Source organism: Nymphalis io, chromosome 3, assembly GCF_905147045.1.
Source record: "Nymphalis io chromosome 3, ilAglIoxx1.1, whole genome shotgun sequence".
NCBI classification, from domain to species: domain Eukaryota; kingdom Metazoa; phylum Arthropoda; class Insecta; order Lepidoptera; family Nymphalidae; genus Nymphalis; species Nymphalis io.
The window spans coordinates 8,561,671-8,582,349 of record NC_065890.1 but is presented as its reverse complement, the minus strand read 5'-3'; the positions used below and the strand labels follow the sequence as shown (position 1 = coordinate 8,582,349).

The 20,679-nt window shown below is 32.7% G+C and overlaps 1 protein-coding gene across 1 annotated transcript; it reads right to left on the bottom strand.

Annotated features, from left to right (window-relative positions):
- Position 1: 1 nt before the first annotated feature.
- LOC126781430 (protein phosphatase PHLPP-like protein) lies at positions 2-20,251 on the bottom strand. Its single transcript, XM_050506409.1, has 7 exons — positions 19,732-20,251; positions 18,996-19,186; positions 16,389-16,627; positions 4,669-4,780; positions 3,447-3,569; positions 2,645-2,798; positions 2-2,394 (listed from the first exon to the last, which is right to left on the bottom strand). Exons 1-7 carry the CDS (start codon positions 20,249-20,251, stop codon positions 44-46), a joined length of 3,690 nt encoding a protein of 1,229 aa, XP_050362366.1. The 3' UTR covers positions 2-43.
- Positions 20,252-20,679: the final 428 nt, after the last annotated feature.

Below are 20,679 nucleotides of genomic sequence, written 5' to 3'. Positions count from 1 at the left end.
ACCATGAAGTTTTATTTACAAGTTAAATATTTTTTTTCTTAAATTATAGTTCCGTTGTAGCCACTCCCCAATACTGTTGCATGCGGCCTTCAAGGTCTAACGACTCTTGGGACTGAGCTGTTTTTTCTTGAATGACAGCAAAATCGTACTCTAAGTGGTAGGGCATAAGTCTTTGCAGGGAACCAAAATAGGCTGCGTTTGGTCCACCGTTTGGCACTCTACCTGAACCATACCTTACTTCTGGTTTTAGTGTATTACCAAAAGATCTCGCGCTTCCAAAATGTTTTGATAGAAATGGAACTTTAGGTTGTTTACCCGTTAAATGAAGCTGAGGGCTACTACCCGACAATCCTTTAATGTTTCTCAAGCTGTTTCCAGTAGGTTTAATACCTTTTGATAGGTTGTCCAGTTCTTTATCGAATAACATTTGAGTATTTTGCTCTAACATGTACTCCCAACATTTAAATTGCTCATCTGATGATGGAACATCTTCATTTTTACGTTGATCTTCTTTATCTTCTTCAACTCTTACTCTAATTGCCCTAGCGACTCCACCGCGAGGCCGCCTTTCTGATGCTCTTATATGTGACCTTACGCTTGCGTAATGTTGATGGCTCACTGACTCATTGGATGGGCGATCACTTTGTCCACTGGGAGAAGATCTTTCACTGCCTGATTTAGGCGGGCTTATGGAATGGCAACATGGTTCTAGTCGAGAACAACAACAATCAGCTCGACACACGGATTTATTTGTGTTAATGGTATTTCGCAATTCTCGCATTAATAAATCTACATCAGACCGTGCTGTATCGAATCGGATAATTACAACCGATATACAATCTTCAGTGCCATAACTTTGAGCTAAGTCTTGTAATCGCTTTGCTGCAAGAACTGGATTTCTTTCGGCTCGTACTTCAGATACGGCAGCATCAGTTGTTATATATTTCCAAAACTTGCCATTTCCTAATATTAGAAATTCATCATCTTCTTTAATAACAGTCTGTATGATATCTGGGTCTGGGACGGTGTTTGGATATCGAGAAGAATAGCCCAAGCGTTTATTATTTCCTACTCCTAAGCATAATGGGCCACTTCGGCGACTTAAAACGGCTCTTGTATCACCGACATTGGCTAATCTCATATTATATTTTTTAGTTGTCTGACCAAAGCTATTTTCGGTTACATTTATTGGAGATAAGTGACATAGTATAAGACAAGCACCTTTTCGTTGGCCCTTTTCCTTAAGTTCCCTGTGAGCTGATAAAACCACATATTTCATATATTCATTTACAGTTTCTTTAATTGACTTTTCTTCGAGTACGAGTCCGGGTAAACTTGTTTGTAAGATTTTAGGCACTTCAACACCGGTTTCTCCGTCAATTATAGCAAACAAGCCTTCTTTGTTACAGAATGATGGAAGACGAATTTGTGCACATGTTAACTGTAGTTGTTTGCTAGGACATTCTGAAAATCCTACAACCCAAGGGGTGGCACCATTTAACTCTTCGTGGAAATTATGTTTTTGAGACAAGGAAACAGTATTCTGTCCTGAGACGTCGACAAGACTTAATGGACGTTGGCATTTGTATGCATTAAATTGTGACGGGTCCATTTGTAATTTTTTATTGCACGATATATCCAGAAATTTTAATTGTTTTGGTGCTAAAAGCTTGAGATCTATTTTATCCAATTCGTTATGAGCAATATCAAGTATTTTTATTGAAGCACTGCATGCAAACATAGGAACAGAACGTAATCTGTTAGAATGAGCGCGTATAACTCTGATATTGTTTAACTGTGGCAAATTATCAGGTAGCTTTGTGAGACAATTTCCAGATAGAATCAACTCCTCAACGTCCGGCCAAAAATTAAAGCAGCTTTCAGGTAGACTTGTTAAGCAATTATAAGCAATATGGAGTATCTTGAGTCCACGAAATGTTATGATAACATCAATTACATCATCTGTCAAACAATTTGCCGTTAAGTAAAGACGCTCCAAGCAGTGCGGCGAAGCTCCCCGGACACGAGGTAGACGACTTAATTTATTGTTTGAGAGGTTCAAAATACATAATCTGTCGCATATTGAGAAGAAATTTTCTGGAAGCGATTGAATGCAATTGTCATGTAATAATAGTTCTTTTAAAGGAGACCTCAGACGGGGCATTGATGGGAAGTTTGTTATTTTATTATGAGCTAAATGTAGATGACTTAGACTAGAAAGTTCGCTGCAAAATAAATGTTCCGGGAGTGATGTTAATTGATTATTACTCGCGTATAATTTTGTCAAGTCGGAACAGCCACTTAGCCACTGAGGCAGCGATGACAATTTGTTATATGATACATCGATCTCCACCAAGTTTATAGGTGGAACCATCGTTGTCAAACTATCCATTTCTGAAATATAAATCATATGTTTATTAGACAGTATTTATTTTGTATTTATTAAAGAAAACTATACTTTTTAAGTCTTCGAATATTCTAATAATATTAACACGATTTAACAAAGCCTCAAAAATATTATCCAATTTCTTCTTGCTATTCCAAGGTTCTTTTTATAGGCAAATTATTAGTAAAAATTATAAGACATGATAAAACTAATTTAATTATTATTTCATAATTAAAAAATGTATAGTTTTTTTCTTACGATTATATGGGGCGTGTAATATTCGTAGAGAAGCGCCGTGTAAAGCCAAATGTTGAATGACATTGTGTGCAGCATACAGCTCTCGCAGGCCACGTAACGCTGACAGCACTAACACTTCTACAGCGTTGTATGAAACATCCAATGATACCAAATGCTAAAAACATACACTAAAGTTTCATCATAACGAACAAGAGGAGAATTTAAATTTAAAAATGTATTTTATTCAGTTAAACCTTTGCAACACCGGTGAAAGAAGTTTATTATTCTTTAATGAGCAAATATTTTTATTATTTAATATAATATATAATAAATACTATTGGATATATATAGAGACCTGACATCTGGCGACATAAATATAAATTAATTTCACGTCACAAAACCCTTGAAGCTGGTACCATCGAGCCTATAGTCAGGCTAAAGTCAATTACGTAGAGTCTAGAACCTACATCCGCACTATATTATAGAAGATCTAGAAAAAACTCAGGCTTTATGAAAATGTTATAGTTTTAATTACATATTAATAATAAATACTTTATTCATTTGTTTGTTAAGAATTTTATATTTGACTTTCGGAACTATAATTTTATAAAAGTAACCTATTTATCGCTTTCGCCTTCTATTTCATTCTTTATTTCATGACCTTTAAAAATCTTTCACCTTGCAGAAAATTCTGATTGCTCATTTTGATCAAGCAATTTAATTTTTCTATGTAATTGTATTTCCTCTAAATATATACATTTTTACATTCAAAAACGTTAATTAAACGTTCATACACAATATTAATTAGTAAGGTCTAACTTACTTCATAATTACCAAGGATAATGCTTCCTTTTAATCTATTGTGACGGAGGTCAACGTTTGTTAGTGGCGGCCTATAATCGCATTTATTCTCTTCATTTGGACCCATTTGCTTAGGGGTATTGGACTGAAATGATAAAAAAAGCCAAAATATAAATATAATTACAAGGTAATAGAGTCGATTTCATGGGCTATTTATATAACAAAAGTGACATTCTACAAATACACTATTTTCATTCGACAAAAATACTATTCTTGTATCTGTAACAATAGAGGGCAAAAACCATTTTAAAAAAAAAGTTTATATTGTCCTTGCTATCTCTGTTCAGCTATTTCTTCGAAATATTATGTATATTTATATATTTCTTGTCGTTCCATTTTGGTAGAATCTACATTTCAAGCAGCCTTTAAATTTAAATTATAATTTAACTGTGCTTGACTTTACTTAATTATAATACTATCCATATATTAGCAATATTATTATAGAGAATGTCCCGAAAAAGTACAAACATTGTAAAAGCTGTTGGACAAGTTCATGATGATCCAAAAACCACATCAGATTTTTCACAACGTGCAGTATAATCGTTTGATGATAACAGTGTAAAATAACAGGCACAAGGAAAAGGTTCTTAAGGTTGGTCGAGCATGCGCTATGTAACGAAGTGACAATAATTCTTATAGCTCTAATGTCATTAGTCAGTCCTGTACCTATTATAAATAAATGTAATTTTCGTAAAGTTGATTGTATGAAATAATAATGGTACTCAATTATTAGAATGTCTAACTCCCGTATTGTAACGTGTTTGTACGTGTTCAACGTATTAATATTCTTTACTTACGTTATACGCAATGAAGGTTCTTTCTTCCGTAGCGTCATTATCTATGTTACAAAGTAATTTATAACTCTAATTACCTAAGCTTTATGTAGATTTTTTTTGATTCCTTAGTATGATAAGTAGGTTAACAATATGAGACAAGAAAATAATAGTTAAAATCGGATTTATGTTTTGTTTGAATCCGTTTGTGTTTATGACAATAGTGTTTGTTAGTTTTTTAGCGGGTAAGTAAGTTCAACTTGATTTTTGCACAGAAATTGTTTACAAGCGGGAAAGTGATATAGATAAATTATATATTTATAATGATTTTTTACGTTAAACATTAGTTTTAAGATACATGACTTTTTTATGTATTAATGAATTATAAAAAAGGTTAAATATTTTACGTACTCCAAAATGCCTTATTAAATTCCGAGCAGCTACGAGCGTGCGTAGTCGAGGCAGACGCAGAACGTAATCGAGTGATGATATTTCGTTGTCGCTTATATTAATTTCCTCTAATCTGAAAATTAAATGAAAAAAAGTAATTTCATAAATCATACATTACATATATCATATACCACAATCAGAGACGGGTTTGAAACCTTGGCTGCCCTAGCCCTATGGAAGATTACTACACGTGAAAGAAAAAATTGGAATTATATAAATATAAGAATTTAATTAGGTTTTTTTTTGCGAAGGACACATTTTTGAGCTTTTAAAACTTTGACGTGTGGGTGAACTCAGAATGCGCAATTAATAAAAAAATCTAACTAACCAAGTTTGGCCGCCCCCTATGTTTTGGCGCTTTAGGCTCGGACCTACTCGGCCTACAGGGATATCTAGCCTGATAACAAAGTTAACAGATATACAGTTAACAACAAACTTATTAACATTTTAATTATATATACATATTTACTGGTGGTAGGGCCTTGTGCAAGTTCGTCTGGATAGGCCACCTACTAATCAGATATTCTACCGCAAAATAACAGTACTTGGTATTGTTGAGTTCCAGTTTTAAGGTACATAACATCTTAGTTCCCAAGATTGGTGGCGCATCGGCGATGTAAGCGATGGTTAACATTTCTTACAAAGCCTTTGTCTATGGGTGTTGGTGACCACTTACCATCAGGTGACCCATATGCTCCTCCACCTACTTATACTAGAAATATTATTTTTTATTTTAAGGAGGTAATATATATATTGTCCTGATATTATCAGTAAACATTCATTATAGGACATAGGGACATTGAATTTAGATGAGAGCTACGTTTCCTAATACAAAGGCACACTGGGACAGGATGGCGATGGTTTTTATATAAGTGTCAGTTTCTATTTCATCCAGAAGATTCGTTAAAAGTGTCAAACAAATATTGTCATATGCTGTTTTTTGAAATAAACAAACGAGTCGCGATAAACAATATTTTTTAATACCAGGTCAGTGCTAGTTTATTATGGTTCGATGTTTTTATCAATTTAGAGATTAATGAAAAAAAGTGATGAATGCTATGAGTATTTTATGCTCGATTTATAAATATAAATATATTACGTTTTTTCTAGTTACACAGAATTCATGAAACATTAACGCATAATAATTTAATTAATTAATTACTGTAGAAAAAATCTCAGGATTTATGCATTCAGACGAATTTCACTTTTGCGTAAATTTGATGTAGAGCTGTGTTTTTTGTTTTAATATAATTTTTTTAATTAGAGCGAAAGTTTGAGCAGAAATTACTTATATGATTAAAATAAAGCATTTGCGTTGTTTTGGCATATATACTACTAGACTTACTTATTAAACGTTGTGTAGCGGTGTTTATTTAAACATTGCTTTCTCTCTTTTGTCATCATTGATACGACATTGGAAAGAAAAAGACACGAACGTTTTTTTTAATTAATCACCTATGAAAGTCGTTAACTACAGCTCATAAGATCATAATATGATGATGTTGTTTATGAACAGTTCATCCGCCACAGCCGAGAATAGCCACACGCACAAAAGTAGTGCCCAAATTTGTAGGCAATCACAAGTGCAGGGTGCACTTATGATGACTATTCCCTTACTTTCATAGTCCAGTGGGATAAAACAACATTTAAGCTAAATCTATACATATAGTATATATCTATTTGACATCGACACCGTTGAAACGGAAAGTAAAAAAAAAATTGTTGGCTTGATTTTTTTTGTTGTATGTATTGAAATGGATTCTCGACTAAAGACAAAAAACGCTTGGTATAAATTACTGCTTGTTATGTCTGCTGATTGAGTTGACAGTGTGAACTTGGACGTATAGCTTAACTCTGTCGAATTAAATTAGCAAATTTTATGTCACTTTAGTTTATTATTACACAGTATTTAGTATTTACATTATAATAGAGTAAAAATTCTCGTGAAACTAAAAAATATAATCTTGTAAAAGCTCCGTTCAAAGGATAGGTATTTTTGTATGTTAAAGTCACACGAGCAGTGTTTTTATAATTTTATGCTTGTGTACTGGTACTTATGTAACATGTACAATATACATGTAATTGGTAACAGCCTGTGAATGTCCCACTGCTGAGTTAACGCCTCCTCTCCTCCTCCTTTTTGAGAAAAAGGTTTGGAGCTTATTCTACTACGATGCACCAATGCGGTGGTTGGTGCAATACAGATTTGACGAATTTCAGTGAAATTAGACACATGCAGGTTTCCTCGCGATGTTTTCCTTCCCGTTAAGCGCGAGATGGATTATAAGCACAAATTAAGCACATGAAAATTCAGTGGTGCTTGCCCGGGTTTGAAACCACGATCATCGGTTAAGATTCCCGCGTTCTAACCACTGTGCCATCTCGGCTTTCACATGTACTTGTATAGATTATAATATTACTTTATACAAATTAAACAAAAGATTTTTTTTAATTGCGCATGCCCGGATGATATTGCCGTTAAAAAATGTAAAAAAACCTTTTCTTTATACAAATCTTGCGAAACTACCGCATCGTACAACGATAATTAAATGTGTTCATCGTTTTAAGTATACAGTAAAAAGTGTATAAGGATAAGAATAATTCATATTTTTAACACTTATACAGTTATAGTTATTTTTATTTATTTATTACACAACAAACTATAAAACTGTTATTTATATGTAATATTTCTTTCTACGTAAAATGTAGATTTACAATAGATTACAAGTATATGCGGAACTTTGACTGCGGAATATTTTTAATGCCCAAACGATTGTAATAATTATAGGGCTTAAATAATAATTATGCAGTTATGCAATGAAAATGAAAATCGTTGAATCTAATTTGAAAAATATTATTATCTCATTAAATATAAGACGGCAAGGGTATTTTAAGTGTTTATTGTAAGTGACGTCAGAAAATCTATTTTAAAAAATTATTAAATTATTCGTCAAAGATTTTTTCCTGTTCATATTTTTCGGTAATGTACAGTCAAGAAAAAAATACTCTTTCAATGTAATTTTATGTGATCCGTCTGATATTTCCTACCTTTATATTATATAAAGATAATTATTTATATTATATAAAGGCAATAGCTATGTGATTTTAAATTGGCTGTTGAATCTCTCTCTATCTCAGGTAGATATGAGAATTAGATACAGCCTATGAAACCTAGAAAAAGCCTAAAATTTTGTCATGAAATGGTTTTAAACGGTTACCATATTCGAACTAAAACTATGTCCAATGTATGTCCAAGTAACTGTAGTTACATACGTTTTGTTAATACGTAAATTTTTAAATTTTGTCTAGTGAGGTTACATACGTAAATTTTTGGCCCACAAGACCACATACCGTGACTAATGAAATATAAATTTTCTAAGTTTAAGATACAATCTAAAATAATAAAATTCAGTTTCAAAACTTATCACATATGTATTTGTCTAAAATTTTGATTTAAGTTATAAAATCAAAAATCTATTAATGCAGTTAATAAAAACTTATAAAATTAGTAAATTAATTTTAATTTCCAATTTATTACTTACCCGGGTTTAAAGTCACCATGACACTTTCATAGAACAGATCCAAGTTTTAGTGAGCCATGATTACATCAATAAAGCACATTCTTTCGAAAAAAAAAAAAAAATTAAAAAAGTCCGCGTGTTTACGTCCGAGTTTAATACGTATGACCATTACAAAGAATGTATTCTTACTGACCATAGTAGATTCGCGTCCCGCTGCATGGCTGTAGTGCACAACACACACAAGACATTCTATCACTATCTACAACTATAATGTGATTATTAAAGTGTTGAATTATTATACGGATAAAACTTACGTATTTGTCTGGCTTGAATTTATTTTAATTTAGAAAAGGAACTATTTTTTTTATATTTTATAAATGATATTTTTATTCATTAATGCTAGTATTTTTTATAGAACTTACGAAGAGTATTAAATACTCTTTGGCGCCACGTGGTGAAATAAGCTCCAAGTCATACATTTACAGTCTGTTTACTATTTTTACTTTAAATAGTACGACTGTCTTGCTACTTTCTTGTCTTTTGTTTGTGTTACCTATCACTGTTTGGCAATACCAGCTAGACGAAATGGACTCCGATGTTACAATACACACGCATTATTGTACTCCTTATCTACTAAAAAATCTATGCAATCGTTCAGCTTTTCACTCTCGATTTCCTCTTTCGACAGAACTTCCTTTGTTCTTGTGAATAAGTTTTTAATAACAACAAGGGGATATAATTATCTATTTTAAGTTCAAGTTAGAAAAAAACTTTAAAGAAAAAGTTGTTTCTAGAATCGCGAATGCAGCAACTTATCTGATCAGCACGCACTTAATTATTCACGGAACTAAAGAATGAGCGGAAACGGTAGATACAAAATAATTCCCTCCAAAGCCTTACGCGATTCACGGCTGCTGTGTGATAAGATCAAATTATTGTTAATTAGGAATTTAGCTATGATGTACAGAATACCTAAGAAATAATGATTCTTTATTATTATTTAAAAATTGCTCATACAAAATTTACTTTCTTTGATATTAAGAGTAAATTAGCGAAAAATACAAGCACAACAAGACTCAAAATTATTAAATTAGGTGTTGACAATGTTATGTTATGTTAAGAAATGCCGGACCGCTGAAGTATAACGCATTCTTGCTTGACAAGTTCGTAATCGAATGGACGATGTAACTTTGAATGGACGAATGATTCAAGAAGTAACGAATAGTATAATTAAAAACTACTATTACATCAACTTACAATATATGTTATAATATTAAATTAAAATTACAAAAAATAAATAAAAATAACATGTTTTACAATCCAAAAAATGTTTATTTTTTAGTGTATCACCACTATTCATGATCAAGTGACAGACATCGGCCGGACTTTAATTACAAAATAAATTGATGGACATCTATCATCAAATGACCAATTAACTTGTGTCTCATAGATTACTATAATTAGTTGAATGGGTATACAATGAAGCGGTTAACTAATTCTAATCGCATTACATTTTGAAAAGATTGTGTGTAACGTGTCGCTAAAAGTCTAGATACAAACAAAAATTGCATTTACTTTTGCTATTATTGGTTATTATTAATTTTATATTATAAAAACTCATATAAAGTACTATGAGGCGATATTAAATAACATAAGTAACAAAAATAAACAGCTTACCTTCAACAACTTGCAAAACTAAACTAATAATATCGAGTGTATAAACAAGTATCAAATAACTAATTATTAAATGGTTATCAATCATCGAAGTTTTCATTTTTATCACGCAATACGATACACGTTTATTTGATAAATATATAAACAAGGCCGTTAGTTAATAGGGGTTGCGCGTAAAGTGAACGTAAGCGGCATGCTTCGACGCGTCGATGTAGATAGACCCATAGAATAAAGGACCTGTTAGAAGTGGAATGGTTACATAGTATTCAAACTTTTCCATCGTAAATAAAAAACCATATGTAATATCTCGATTATATAAGCTTCTATATCATTAATTAAAAAATTGTAAATGAAGTAATTTTATTGTATTATTAATTAAACTTATACAAAATATATCCATGATATCCATAACAGTTCAAGAGGTTCTTAATTTTCATAACGTTATTAATTAATTAATTTATTTATTAATCCTTTACATCACACAATTTACAAATATATAAAAGAACAAGTAGTACATATAGGCAACCGCTGTTGTAGAAGAGAAATGCTTGTTTTTTTTAGCCAGGATCGTTAATCGTGCATAGTGTGTGAACAACTTATACTTAAAATTTATTGAATGCTTATAAACTAAATAAAAACATGTAAAATAACAACATACACACTCTTATATATATACATATACACTTATACATATATACATTCATACATATAAACTTATATAAGAAATAAATAACCATAATAAAAAATATAATTGATAAATAATAATTATGGAAAGACTTAAAAATATGTACGGATGTAGATATTTGCTAGATGTTATTATTTTTTTGTACCGTGTCAAAATAATTTTAGTTGTGCGTCCAGATATTAATTACTTATTTAATTTAATAGCGTTTCTTCGCACATTAAATATAGCGTACAATTTTTAATGCACGAAGCTTTCTAACAAATTATTTGTTAGATATAATAGTTTTTTTATTTTTTATTAAGATTACATTATATACATAATTGATTAGTAATGATAAAGTAACTTAAACATGAAATATCCAGATAATATAAGTTTATATATTATGGGCCATCTTATAATAGATATTAAGACAATTCCATAGACAATTAGTTACTCTTATTAACAAATTTGGCACATTAATAACAAGTAGATATTTGGTAAATGTCATTTCTAATTATGTATATATCCTATGGCACGCCCAGTCGGCACTCGTATAACGTGCTCGCTTAAAATTGGCACACAACGGAAACGTACCCACTTACCATCTTATAACTGTTAGCTTAATAGATATAATAATGACACAAGATTTTTCTCACTGACATACATATGCGTTTATAAATGCTGTGATTACCTTTTGAACTTTGATTTTAACTAACAGATAAATGTAGTTTTTTTTAATAAAAAATTTATTATTCTTAAAACCACTTAGTTCCAGACCTAAATATAAAACGCAAAACACAAAATGAGACAATAAAAAATTAGCGATTTTTACTGTACGCGTTTTTGTAATTATGGTATGCAATATGTTATCTACGTCATTATATTTAAATCAATATAAAATAAATAACTTTGACATTGACATAATATAATTGGTCGAGGTATTGAACAATAATCTACGGTATTCGTTATGGATTCGTGACAACAAGTCGTTTTGTCGGCGAAATTTACTATCGGAAATTTAGAAACCAAATGAAAGTGGATATAAGTAGTTAAATGAAATACTGTTGCATTATATTAAAAAGATATAAATCAATAACATTTTCTAGTGCATAATATAGCACAGCTATTAACTCTAATAAAGGTAACATTGTCTGTCTATTTGTTACCTCATCACGACTTCACTGAACCTGTGATAATGGCACCTATCATGTAGGTAGTCCGGGACTTACAAAGACCTACAAATTACGGTAGGAACCTACGAAAAAAAACTACCGCGAACGAGATTCACGGGGAACGATAATTGTAGGAGAAAAAAATATAAATCGAACAATTTCTTTAAGTAAGTTTCTTTGTTGTTGTTGTTCTCATTCATAACGATATTAAATTTATATACTAAATTACAACTACGGTAGTATCAGATCTCATATATTCATGCACAGTGAGTATTAGACAGTAGCAAAAAGTGTATTCCAATATTTACCGCAGCATATTTCTCTAGGCAAAGGCAACTTATGCTTGATATTGAGATGCAGAGCGCCACGGTCCGTCGACGAAGCGTTAAGAAATAGACCCGTAATGGAAATGTACATACTAATCTAACGTAGTCGAATTGTGGTTCGGATATTTAAAAAACTGTTTTTATCAGTAGCTAAGGATTTGTATCATTTTTAAGTGTCTTATTTATATTAAAATATGAAAACGAACTAGAATTATTATATGATTATCATATAATTACGTAAAAACAAATACAAACAACTGTACAGAATTAAGGACTACGCGTTACATTTTATAGTGATCATAATTCCATGTAATCGTATCCATTGGACTTTACATAATACATGGTAGGGCTTTGTGCTGGCTGGTTGGGGTACGGCCCATTCATTAAATATTAACCAAACATGAAATATTTGTATTATTGTGTTCCGGTTTTAAGGGTTAGTGAGACTTGTAATTACAAACACTATATATTCAACATTTTACTCTCCTTTATTTAAGATGGTGGGCGGCCCGAGGGTATTTTTCTTGCAATGTTAATTTCCATGGGCGAAGGTGACTACTTACCATCGGCTTATTTACTCGTCTGTTGATAAATGGTTACCACCACCTATAGACGTTGGCGCTGTAAAAAATAATAACCGTTTCTTAAATTACCAATGGGCCACCAACATTGGGTATTAAAATTTTATGTTCATTGAGACAGTAGTTACACTGGCTTACCCTTCAAACCGGAACACAAGAATACTAAAAATATATGACGATCGTGTGGTACCTTACCCAGGACTTTGTACAAACAAAGGTCTAAATGTCTAAATTGAAAAAAATACTAACCCAATATTATAACGTACACCATAAGATAGGATAGGTTAACATAGTTCATAGCATAATCATTACGCCATTACATAGTATAGAACAAATTCTCCGGTCGTGTCTGTTTATATGAACGCTATAAACACAAAGACTACTGAAGAGATTTTCAATCGGTCTTCGCCATTGCGCGGAGTAATTCATGAGAAAGTTTTAGGTGCTTAGCGTTTTGTGTCTAAAATTTATCATGGCTAAAATTTGACAATGATTATTGAACATCTGAAAAATTCATGGCAACTAAAGTCGTTAAATATTCAAAACAGAGTTATATGCATTACGATATAAACTTTTTATGTAAAACCTTATTCTACCCTTGTGAAGCGGGGACGGGTTACTAGTATTAAAATATATGTAAGTAGCTGCACTTGCAGTTGCGCCAGCATTCAATTTAGACTATTGACGTGATAAGCGTGATTTTTATGTTCTTGTTTATTTATAAAAATAATATGTTAATCTGTGGGAATAACACATGATTTTCTTTAAATCAAATCAAATTAGCTACTTTCATGTATGTAACTGTATATTAAAGCCTTTAACTTGGGCGTTAAATCTCGTGTTTTGAGAGAAAGAAGACGTTATAATAAACTTCGTATTGTTTTAGTTAAGAAAGAGTATATAATATACATGAAGTTAATAAGATCCTCAATTGTATAGAAGGACTATACATCTCTGTTTTTCCATACACACACAGATAGACACATAAATGTTAACTATAGCAGCCGGACAAAAGCCTCTCAAGAAGAAGGCTTATAACAGAATTCAAGTCCTATTATTTATAAACAAGCATGTACATACTAAGTGACATGATATTTTTTTTTTTTTTTTTTTTTTTTTTATAGTAAAGGAAGGCGGACGAGCATATGGGCCACCTGATGGTAAGTGGTCACCAACGCTCTTAGACATTGGCATTGTAAGAAATGTCAACCATCGCTTACATATCCAATGCGCCACCAACCTTGGGAACTAAGATTTTATGTCCCTTGTGCATGTAATTACACTGGCTCACTCACCCTTCAAACCGGAACACAACAATATCAAGTATTGCTGTTTTGCGGTAGAATATCTGATGAGTGGGTGGTACCTACCCAGACGAGCTTGCACAAAGCCCTACCACCAGTATTTGGTAAATATCCCATATTCTAGTAATTGGGCTTAAATAATAATGTTTTTGAAACTGTTTAAAATAATTTAATCAACGTAGTGTCTTAGAAAAAATTAGACGCTTATATAACACATTTAAGTAATGAAATGTAATTTAGATTTAATTTGATAAAATTTCACTGTTACATTTCAAATTACGAGTGTAATCTTAAAGCGTTTTCAAAGTAGACAATATAACATCTATGTATGTATATTAAAATGATGTAGGTATACATATAAAAAAATCAAAATCAAGATCCGGACTGCCTCCTGGACTTTGCTAATAATTATTTATAAATTTAGTAGAACAATCGTATGAAAAAGATGCTAGGCCTTTTTTATAACATAATTGAAATAATAAAAAACGAAACTAACTTTCTTTACTAAGAATATCTTTTAAAACGCGAACTATGAGTATTAAGAACTTTAAAAAATAGTTGTCTTTAAATAATCAGCATTGATGACGTAATATATTTTACGACATACCGAAACCGAACCGAAACAGCCTGTGAATGTCCCACTGCTAGGCTAAAAGCCTCCTCTCCTCATTTTGAGGAGAAGGTTTGGAGCTTATTCCACCACGCTGCTTCAATGCGGGTTGGTGGAATACACATGTGGCAGAATTTCAGTGAAATTAGACACATGCAGGTTTCCTCACGATGTTTTCCTTCACCGTAAAGCACGAGATGAATTATAATCACAAATTAAGCACATGAAAATTCAGTGGTGCTTGCCCGGGTTTGAACCCACGATCATCGGTTAAGATTCACGCGTTCTTACGACATTTACGACATAATAATTATCAAATACACAGGACATACAACAGTGCGTAAGTATCGGTGCAACACCAGTTTACTCCATCCCGTTACTCGCATCCGATAGGACGGAAAATCAAGCACGACCGAAAAGAGTTCAGGCGCAGAACCAGCGGCTTTACTTTGAGTCACGGCAGTCTGAACAGGCCAACTTTAAAACGGGTCACTACTTAGCTGTTTTTCACAGATTGATTGATTGATTTGATGATCGATTTTAAGATTGAACTCAGATACAGAGATCTGCAGTCTTATAACATCATATCTTTTAAGCCACGACACAAACATATTAGTTTAATTATTATGATTTATTAGTACACGTCGCAGCTTAGTTCGTAAAAAAATAATAGTGTCTTTTGATATTAATTAAATGGCATTCTATATCATTGTGACAATATTTGTCTTGGTGTACTAAGTGTAACGAAAGAGAACGGAGAATTGAAAAGTAAAAAATCTCTCTGGTATGTCACGAATTTCCCATCTCTGTGTATTATAGTTTAGCCTATGTTGTTAGTCTGTCAGTCAGAACGCTGCCTTTTATATAATAATAATGTCCTCCAGACCGGTTTCGGCCACGGCGGCCAATCTCAAGAGAGATTAGTCAACTACGAAGGAGATATTATAGTGCACAAGTGTGTGCGTAAACACAGGTGCACTCTCTATTCCCTAACTCTCATAATCCGATGGGACGGCAATCCGACACAACTGGAAAGAGTTCAGGCGCAGGACCAACGGCTTTACGTGCTTTCCGAGGCACGGGAGTGTACACACTTCCAACTTCCAGACTCCGGGCTGCTACTGAGAATTTTCTGACAGAAAAACCCAATAACTTTTTATTGGCCCGACCTGGGAACTAAACCCAGGACCTCCGGGTCTGCGGCTTTACATCAAGCTACAAGACCAACGAGACAGTTAACTGCCTTTTATATATGTACATATTTTATAATATAGAATAAAATAGGCTTATAAATAGTTGGTTGAATCATGCTCTGCGGAACATTGCGGGTTACGTAAACAGCAACTGAGACGAAAAAACTTAAAACTGGCCTGTCATAGACATTATTTTTGCCTGAATTTATTCACAGTTGTTATTTTTACGGGAAAGTAAAAGTCTTGTTTAGTTTCTTAGTATTAAATTGCTCTCTAATAGAATAAAATTATTTGAACCGTATTTTTTGTTGATTATGTAACATTGTTTAATTTTAAATTTTAATGTACTCGTGTAGTCATTTTTTTACTTAAGTGCAGGATAATTAGCCTATTATAAAACGTGCAAATGTGCTTCAGTACTTCCTTAAATGAGATGTTTAACTACTTATGAAATGAATAATTATAAAAATACAAAATAGAGTATTAATTATAAATTAATAATACGTTGTCTCCTAAGAGAAAAAATAGATAAAGAGATACAATAACAGTTTTCAAGCTTACATATATTTAATTATATTATCTCTATGGGAAATCTAAACTGGGTGTTATAATTTAATAATTCAAAAAAGTACTTACTGCGTCAGCTGACATAATTCCTTAGGTAGTTCAGTGATCTTGTTATCAGTAATATCTAGATGTGTAAGTGCTTGTAGGGTGCTCGTTTGCGGTGGCAGCGCAGGTAAAGCGTTGCCGCGCATGCGCAGTACGCGAACAGCGAAACCGTCGGATGCATATTGCGCAAGCGCTGTGGGCAGGCAGGAACGACCGCCACCACTTAGATCCAAGACGTTGGGCGGTTGTGAACTCTGCGTACCCTGATGAAATAATAATGTTTATAATAAAATTTTGAAAGATATGTTCAATCAATTATATCCATAATGTCAGTGCCTATTTTAGAAAAAAAGGGTCGAAACGAAGACGTGATGTCACGTGCCAAACAACAGTCAGTTTTAACTTGCTTGATTTGTGTTTATAATTCATTCTGTGAAGGAAAACATCGCGATGAAATCAACACGTGTTGGATGATCCACAAACCCGTAGTTAAGCAGCATGATGGAACAAGGTCCAAATGTTCTCCATAAACAAGATAAGAAGCTTTAACCAAACAATGGGATATTAGTGGTTATTAAACGGCGTAGGAAATAATAGGATTCATTTTTCGTAAGAAATCGATTGCATATATCATACAAATCTATTACATAAATTAGAGTTTAATCTATGGTCTCTTTTAGATATTGACCCTTCTCCAAATATATAGGTATATATAACTCAAGTTAATCATCTTTTTTTAATATAAAATTGTTAGAGGGACGTGCAAATGGGACACCTGATGGTCTGCACCACCCGTAGATATTAGAGCTGTAAGAAATATCAACCTTACATCGCCAATGAGCCACCAAACTTGAAAAATAAGATTTTATGTCCACTGTTCTCTCACTCACAGTACAACAATACAAAGTATTGCTGATTGGCGGTACCCACCCGGACGTACTTGCACAAAGCCCTACCACCAAGTGAAGTGAATGTAATAACGAATAATTAAGTATGTAGAAATCGAATAGGAACTTATAAATAAAAGAGAGAATTACAAATTTACCAAGTTTTCACATATCTCTTTATACGTCGGTTCTAAACTATCCAAGAATACATCGTCAGCTGTCTGTTGTGAAAATACATCTAAGCTATCAATCTCCTGCTCATCGCACTTCATCGTCTTATGTTCAACCATTCCAAATAGTTTTGTAATTACTAAATTCACAAATACAGACAATTAAACTGATGTTTAAATAAACAACATAAACACTACACTTTTTTCTTTCAGTTTATATTAATATTTTTTAATTATGTTCATAATAAACTCATTGTTTCTGATTCAGATTCTAAGCTTAAAACTTATGAACTGAAATTGTTACCACCGCGGCCGACGAACCCGGGCAATGTTATGCTTAAAGACTACGAAACAATTTCTAGTAAATCACTCAGTATTCCACTCACGATCGTATTCATTTTATAAACGAAATTTAAATGTCCTTGCACATCGTCTTTGGCAATATACCTAATCTTAAACTTAAAAAAAGAATCGTCACTTCTTTATATTTAAAGGTTGATATTGTAGAATATCGTAAAATTTTATATTTAAATTTATCACATTTTCAAAATGTCATGTCAGAGCGCGTCAAAGTTCTGCTCAGCACGGTTTTAACTGACAAAGATGCTTACCCGTTAGGCATTCAGGATACTTGGAGCGTGACAATTCATAGGGCGGTGCACACATTTTATAATTAATTCAATTTGAAAACATATTTCTTAAAATATTAATTGAATATTTATGCCAGAGAAATTTACTAATTATAAAAATAATTTACGTGGTGATTATCATATCAAATTAGAATGTTGATATATATATATATATATATATATATATATATATATATATATATATATATATATATTCTGTAATGTAAAATGCATTCATGATAATTATATAAACTTTAACAAGTGAAAATGAACTGAAAAGATTATAATGGTATTTACGTAATACATTAAAAAAGAGCAAGTTAAATGTCAACATTCTTTAATAATTAATAAACTACAAAATAACAATACGATATTACAATTATTTAATTTTCTATGTGTAAAATGAGGGTTGTTACTTTTAATGTTAATTAAAAATACACAACCCTAGTTTCGATAAAAATTACACATTGGAATGTCAAAAAGTTATCTAAGTGAACAGATTTCTAACAATTTGCCGCTGTTCTGAATGGATCGTTAGTTTGCGAAGTGTACCGGAATCGATTCCTAATCCGTTTAAAGTTTACATATTTCAAAGAGACGTAATTTCAAATGTCAGTTGTATACTATTATGGCGACATTTTGAGGATTATTATGAGCTTTACTGGTAGTAAAATTATCACGAGCAAGTTAACTTTTCTTAAATTCTACAAAGCTTGCAACATAATATCATTACTTAGTTAAAAATTTGTTTTCAACCTTCAGTATCACAATATCCAAGAAAGCTTAGAAGTTAGTTATTTGTTAAATTAATTTCTTGAAGAAATATTATAATCCAGGACAAGCAAGCATAATATTACATGCCTGTATTTACACTTTATACTCGATTATTTTTATAATTAATAAATTTATATATAATATATAAACACTAAGCTAATAGTAACATACCTCTTTTAACCAGCAAAACCACATGTTTCGCTCCCAGATTGTATTGAATCCAAGGAAGAGATGGTTCAGACCAGCATCAAGCAAACTATTGCCGGAACTTCGAGGTTTCACGCAAAGAACCAGCCTCTGGGCCTTTGGTTGGCAGAGCTCGATGCTCCCTCCGCTCAGTTCTAGCGTATCCCGTGATACACCTTAAAGAAAAGTTGACAAAGTCAATGCAGTATAAAACACGCGAAAATAATAATTGTTGTTGGATTTGAATATGCAAAAATATAGAGTACAATAACCTTTTTATTTCCGTAATAAAACTTCTAACTACTTTTGACTTTGATTCATACAGTACTCATATAATTTACATATATTGGCCTGAGTAATAAATCCATAATATGTACACCCAGACAAACAAACAATACTTCAGCGTTTTTTTCGAAACTAAATCCTCTTTGAAGAAATAAAAGATTATTCACTAGTACAATAACAACAAACAATGATATATATATTTTAATTGTTGTTATATATGTATATAATTGTATTGTTGACAAATACTATTATAACGACTAATAGGTACACTTAAATGAAGAAGTGACAAATATCTGGCCAATAGTGTAACTTCATCATACTGGAAGTTATTGTAGCTTAAAAATCTGGCATTGAAATGATTAAATATGTTATCACTTTTTTATCGATTCATTAAACTCAATCAAAAATATCTATATAAATAAAAACCTGATCCTACCATATGTGTGAAGCTGCGACCCAATGATGTGAGCAACCCTCGGTTTCCATTGTGGAAATACGTGACCTTTCAGCACGTAAACCGTGCCTGAACGAAGAACTCCACCGGACCGGCTGGCTGGACCTGTGCACCATCGTAGAGAATGACGTAATTCCGGATCTACTGCAAGCCTCAAACGTCTTGCTTCAGACGTCCAACCACTTTTCGCTAGAAATTGCTCTTGAATTCGCAGTGGAAATTCCGTTAATTCCAAGCGTCGAGAATTTTCCCCGCCAATTTGCAACCACAGTGTCAACTCTTCATTAAAACCAAGCTTCTTATTGACATCTTCGACCGTAGTATTGGGAGAAACTTTAATAAGTTTGCTGGACGCATCGACTGAGAAGGGCTCGAGGCCATCGAAAACGCGTATCCAGGTGAAGTCGGAGCGCGGCTTAAAACCTCGTGTGGAGGCGAGTCTGCGAAGCGATTTACGGGGCACTGGAGGCGATGAGGCATGCAAGCCGTCGTCACAGACCATGGCGCGGCAGATGGACGAAAGGCACGGAGGCCGACGGCGCAATGCCCGTGCGCCGGACGAAGTACGCTGTTGCATTACAATTGGGTCGACTGTGGTGGGGGTGGGAAACATGTCGCTCGGTCAGTCGGGAATACGACATGCAGACATGCAAATGGTAATTTGGACACTGAATGTTGAATATTTCATTATATACAAGTATACTACAAAATAACGATCAATTTTATTATTCCTTTGTTTAACGTATTTATATTTATCCTATTCTTCCAGAGAAATAAGTCTAAAAAATAATATATTTATTAATAAAATAGGATAAAAGACCGACAAGCGTAATGCTTGGTTCCGCACCGGCAATCACCCCACCTGCTGACTCACCTGTTGTGTTCGAGAACCATGGACCCTTCTCTTCAAAGAAAACATATGTTTCTATA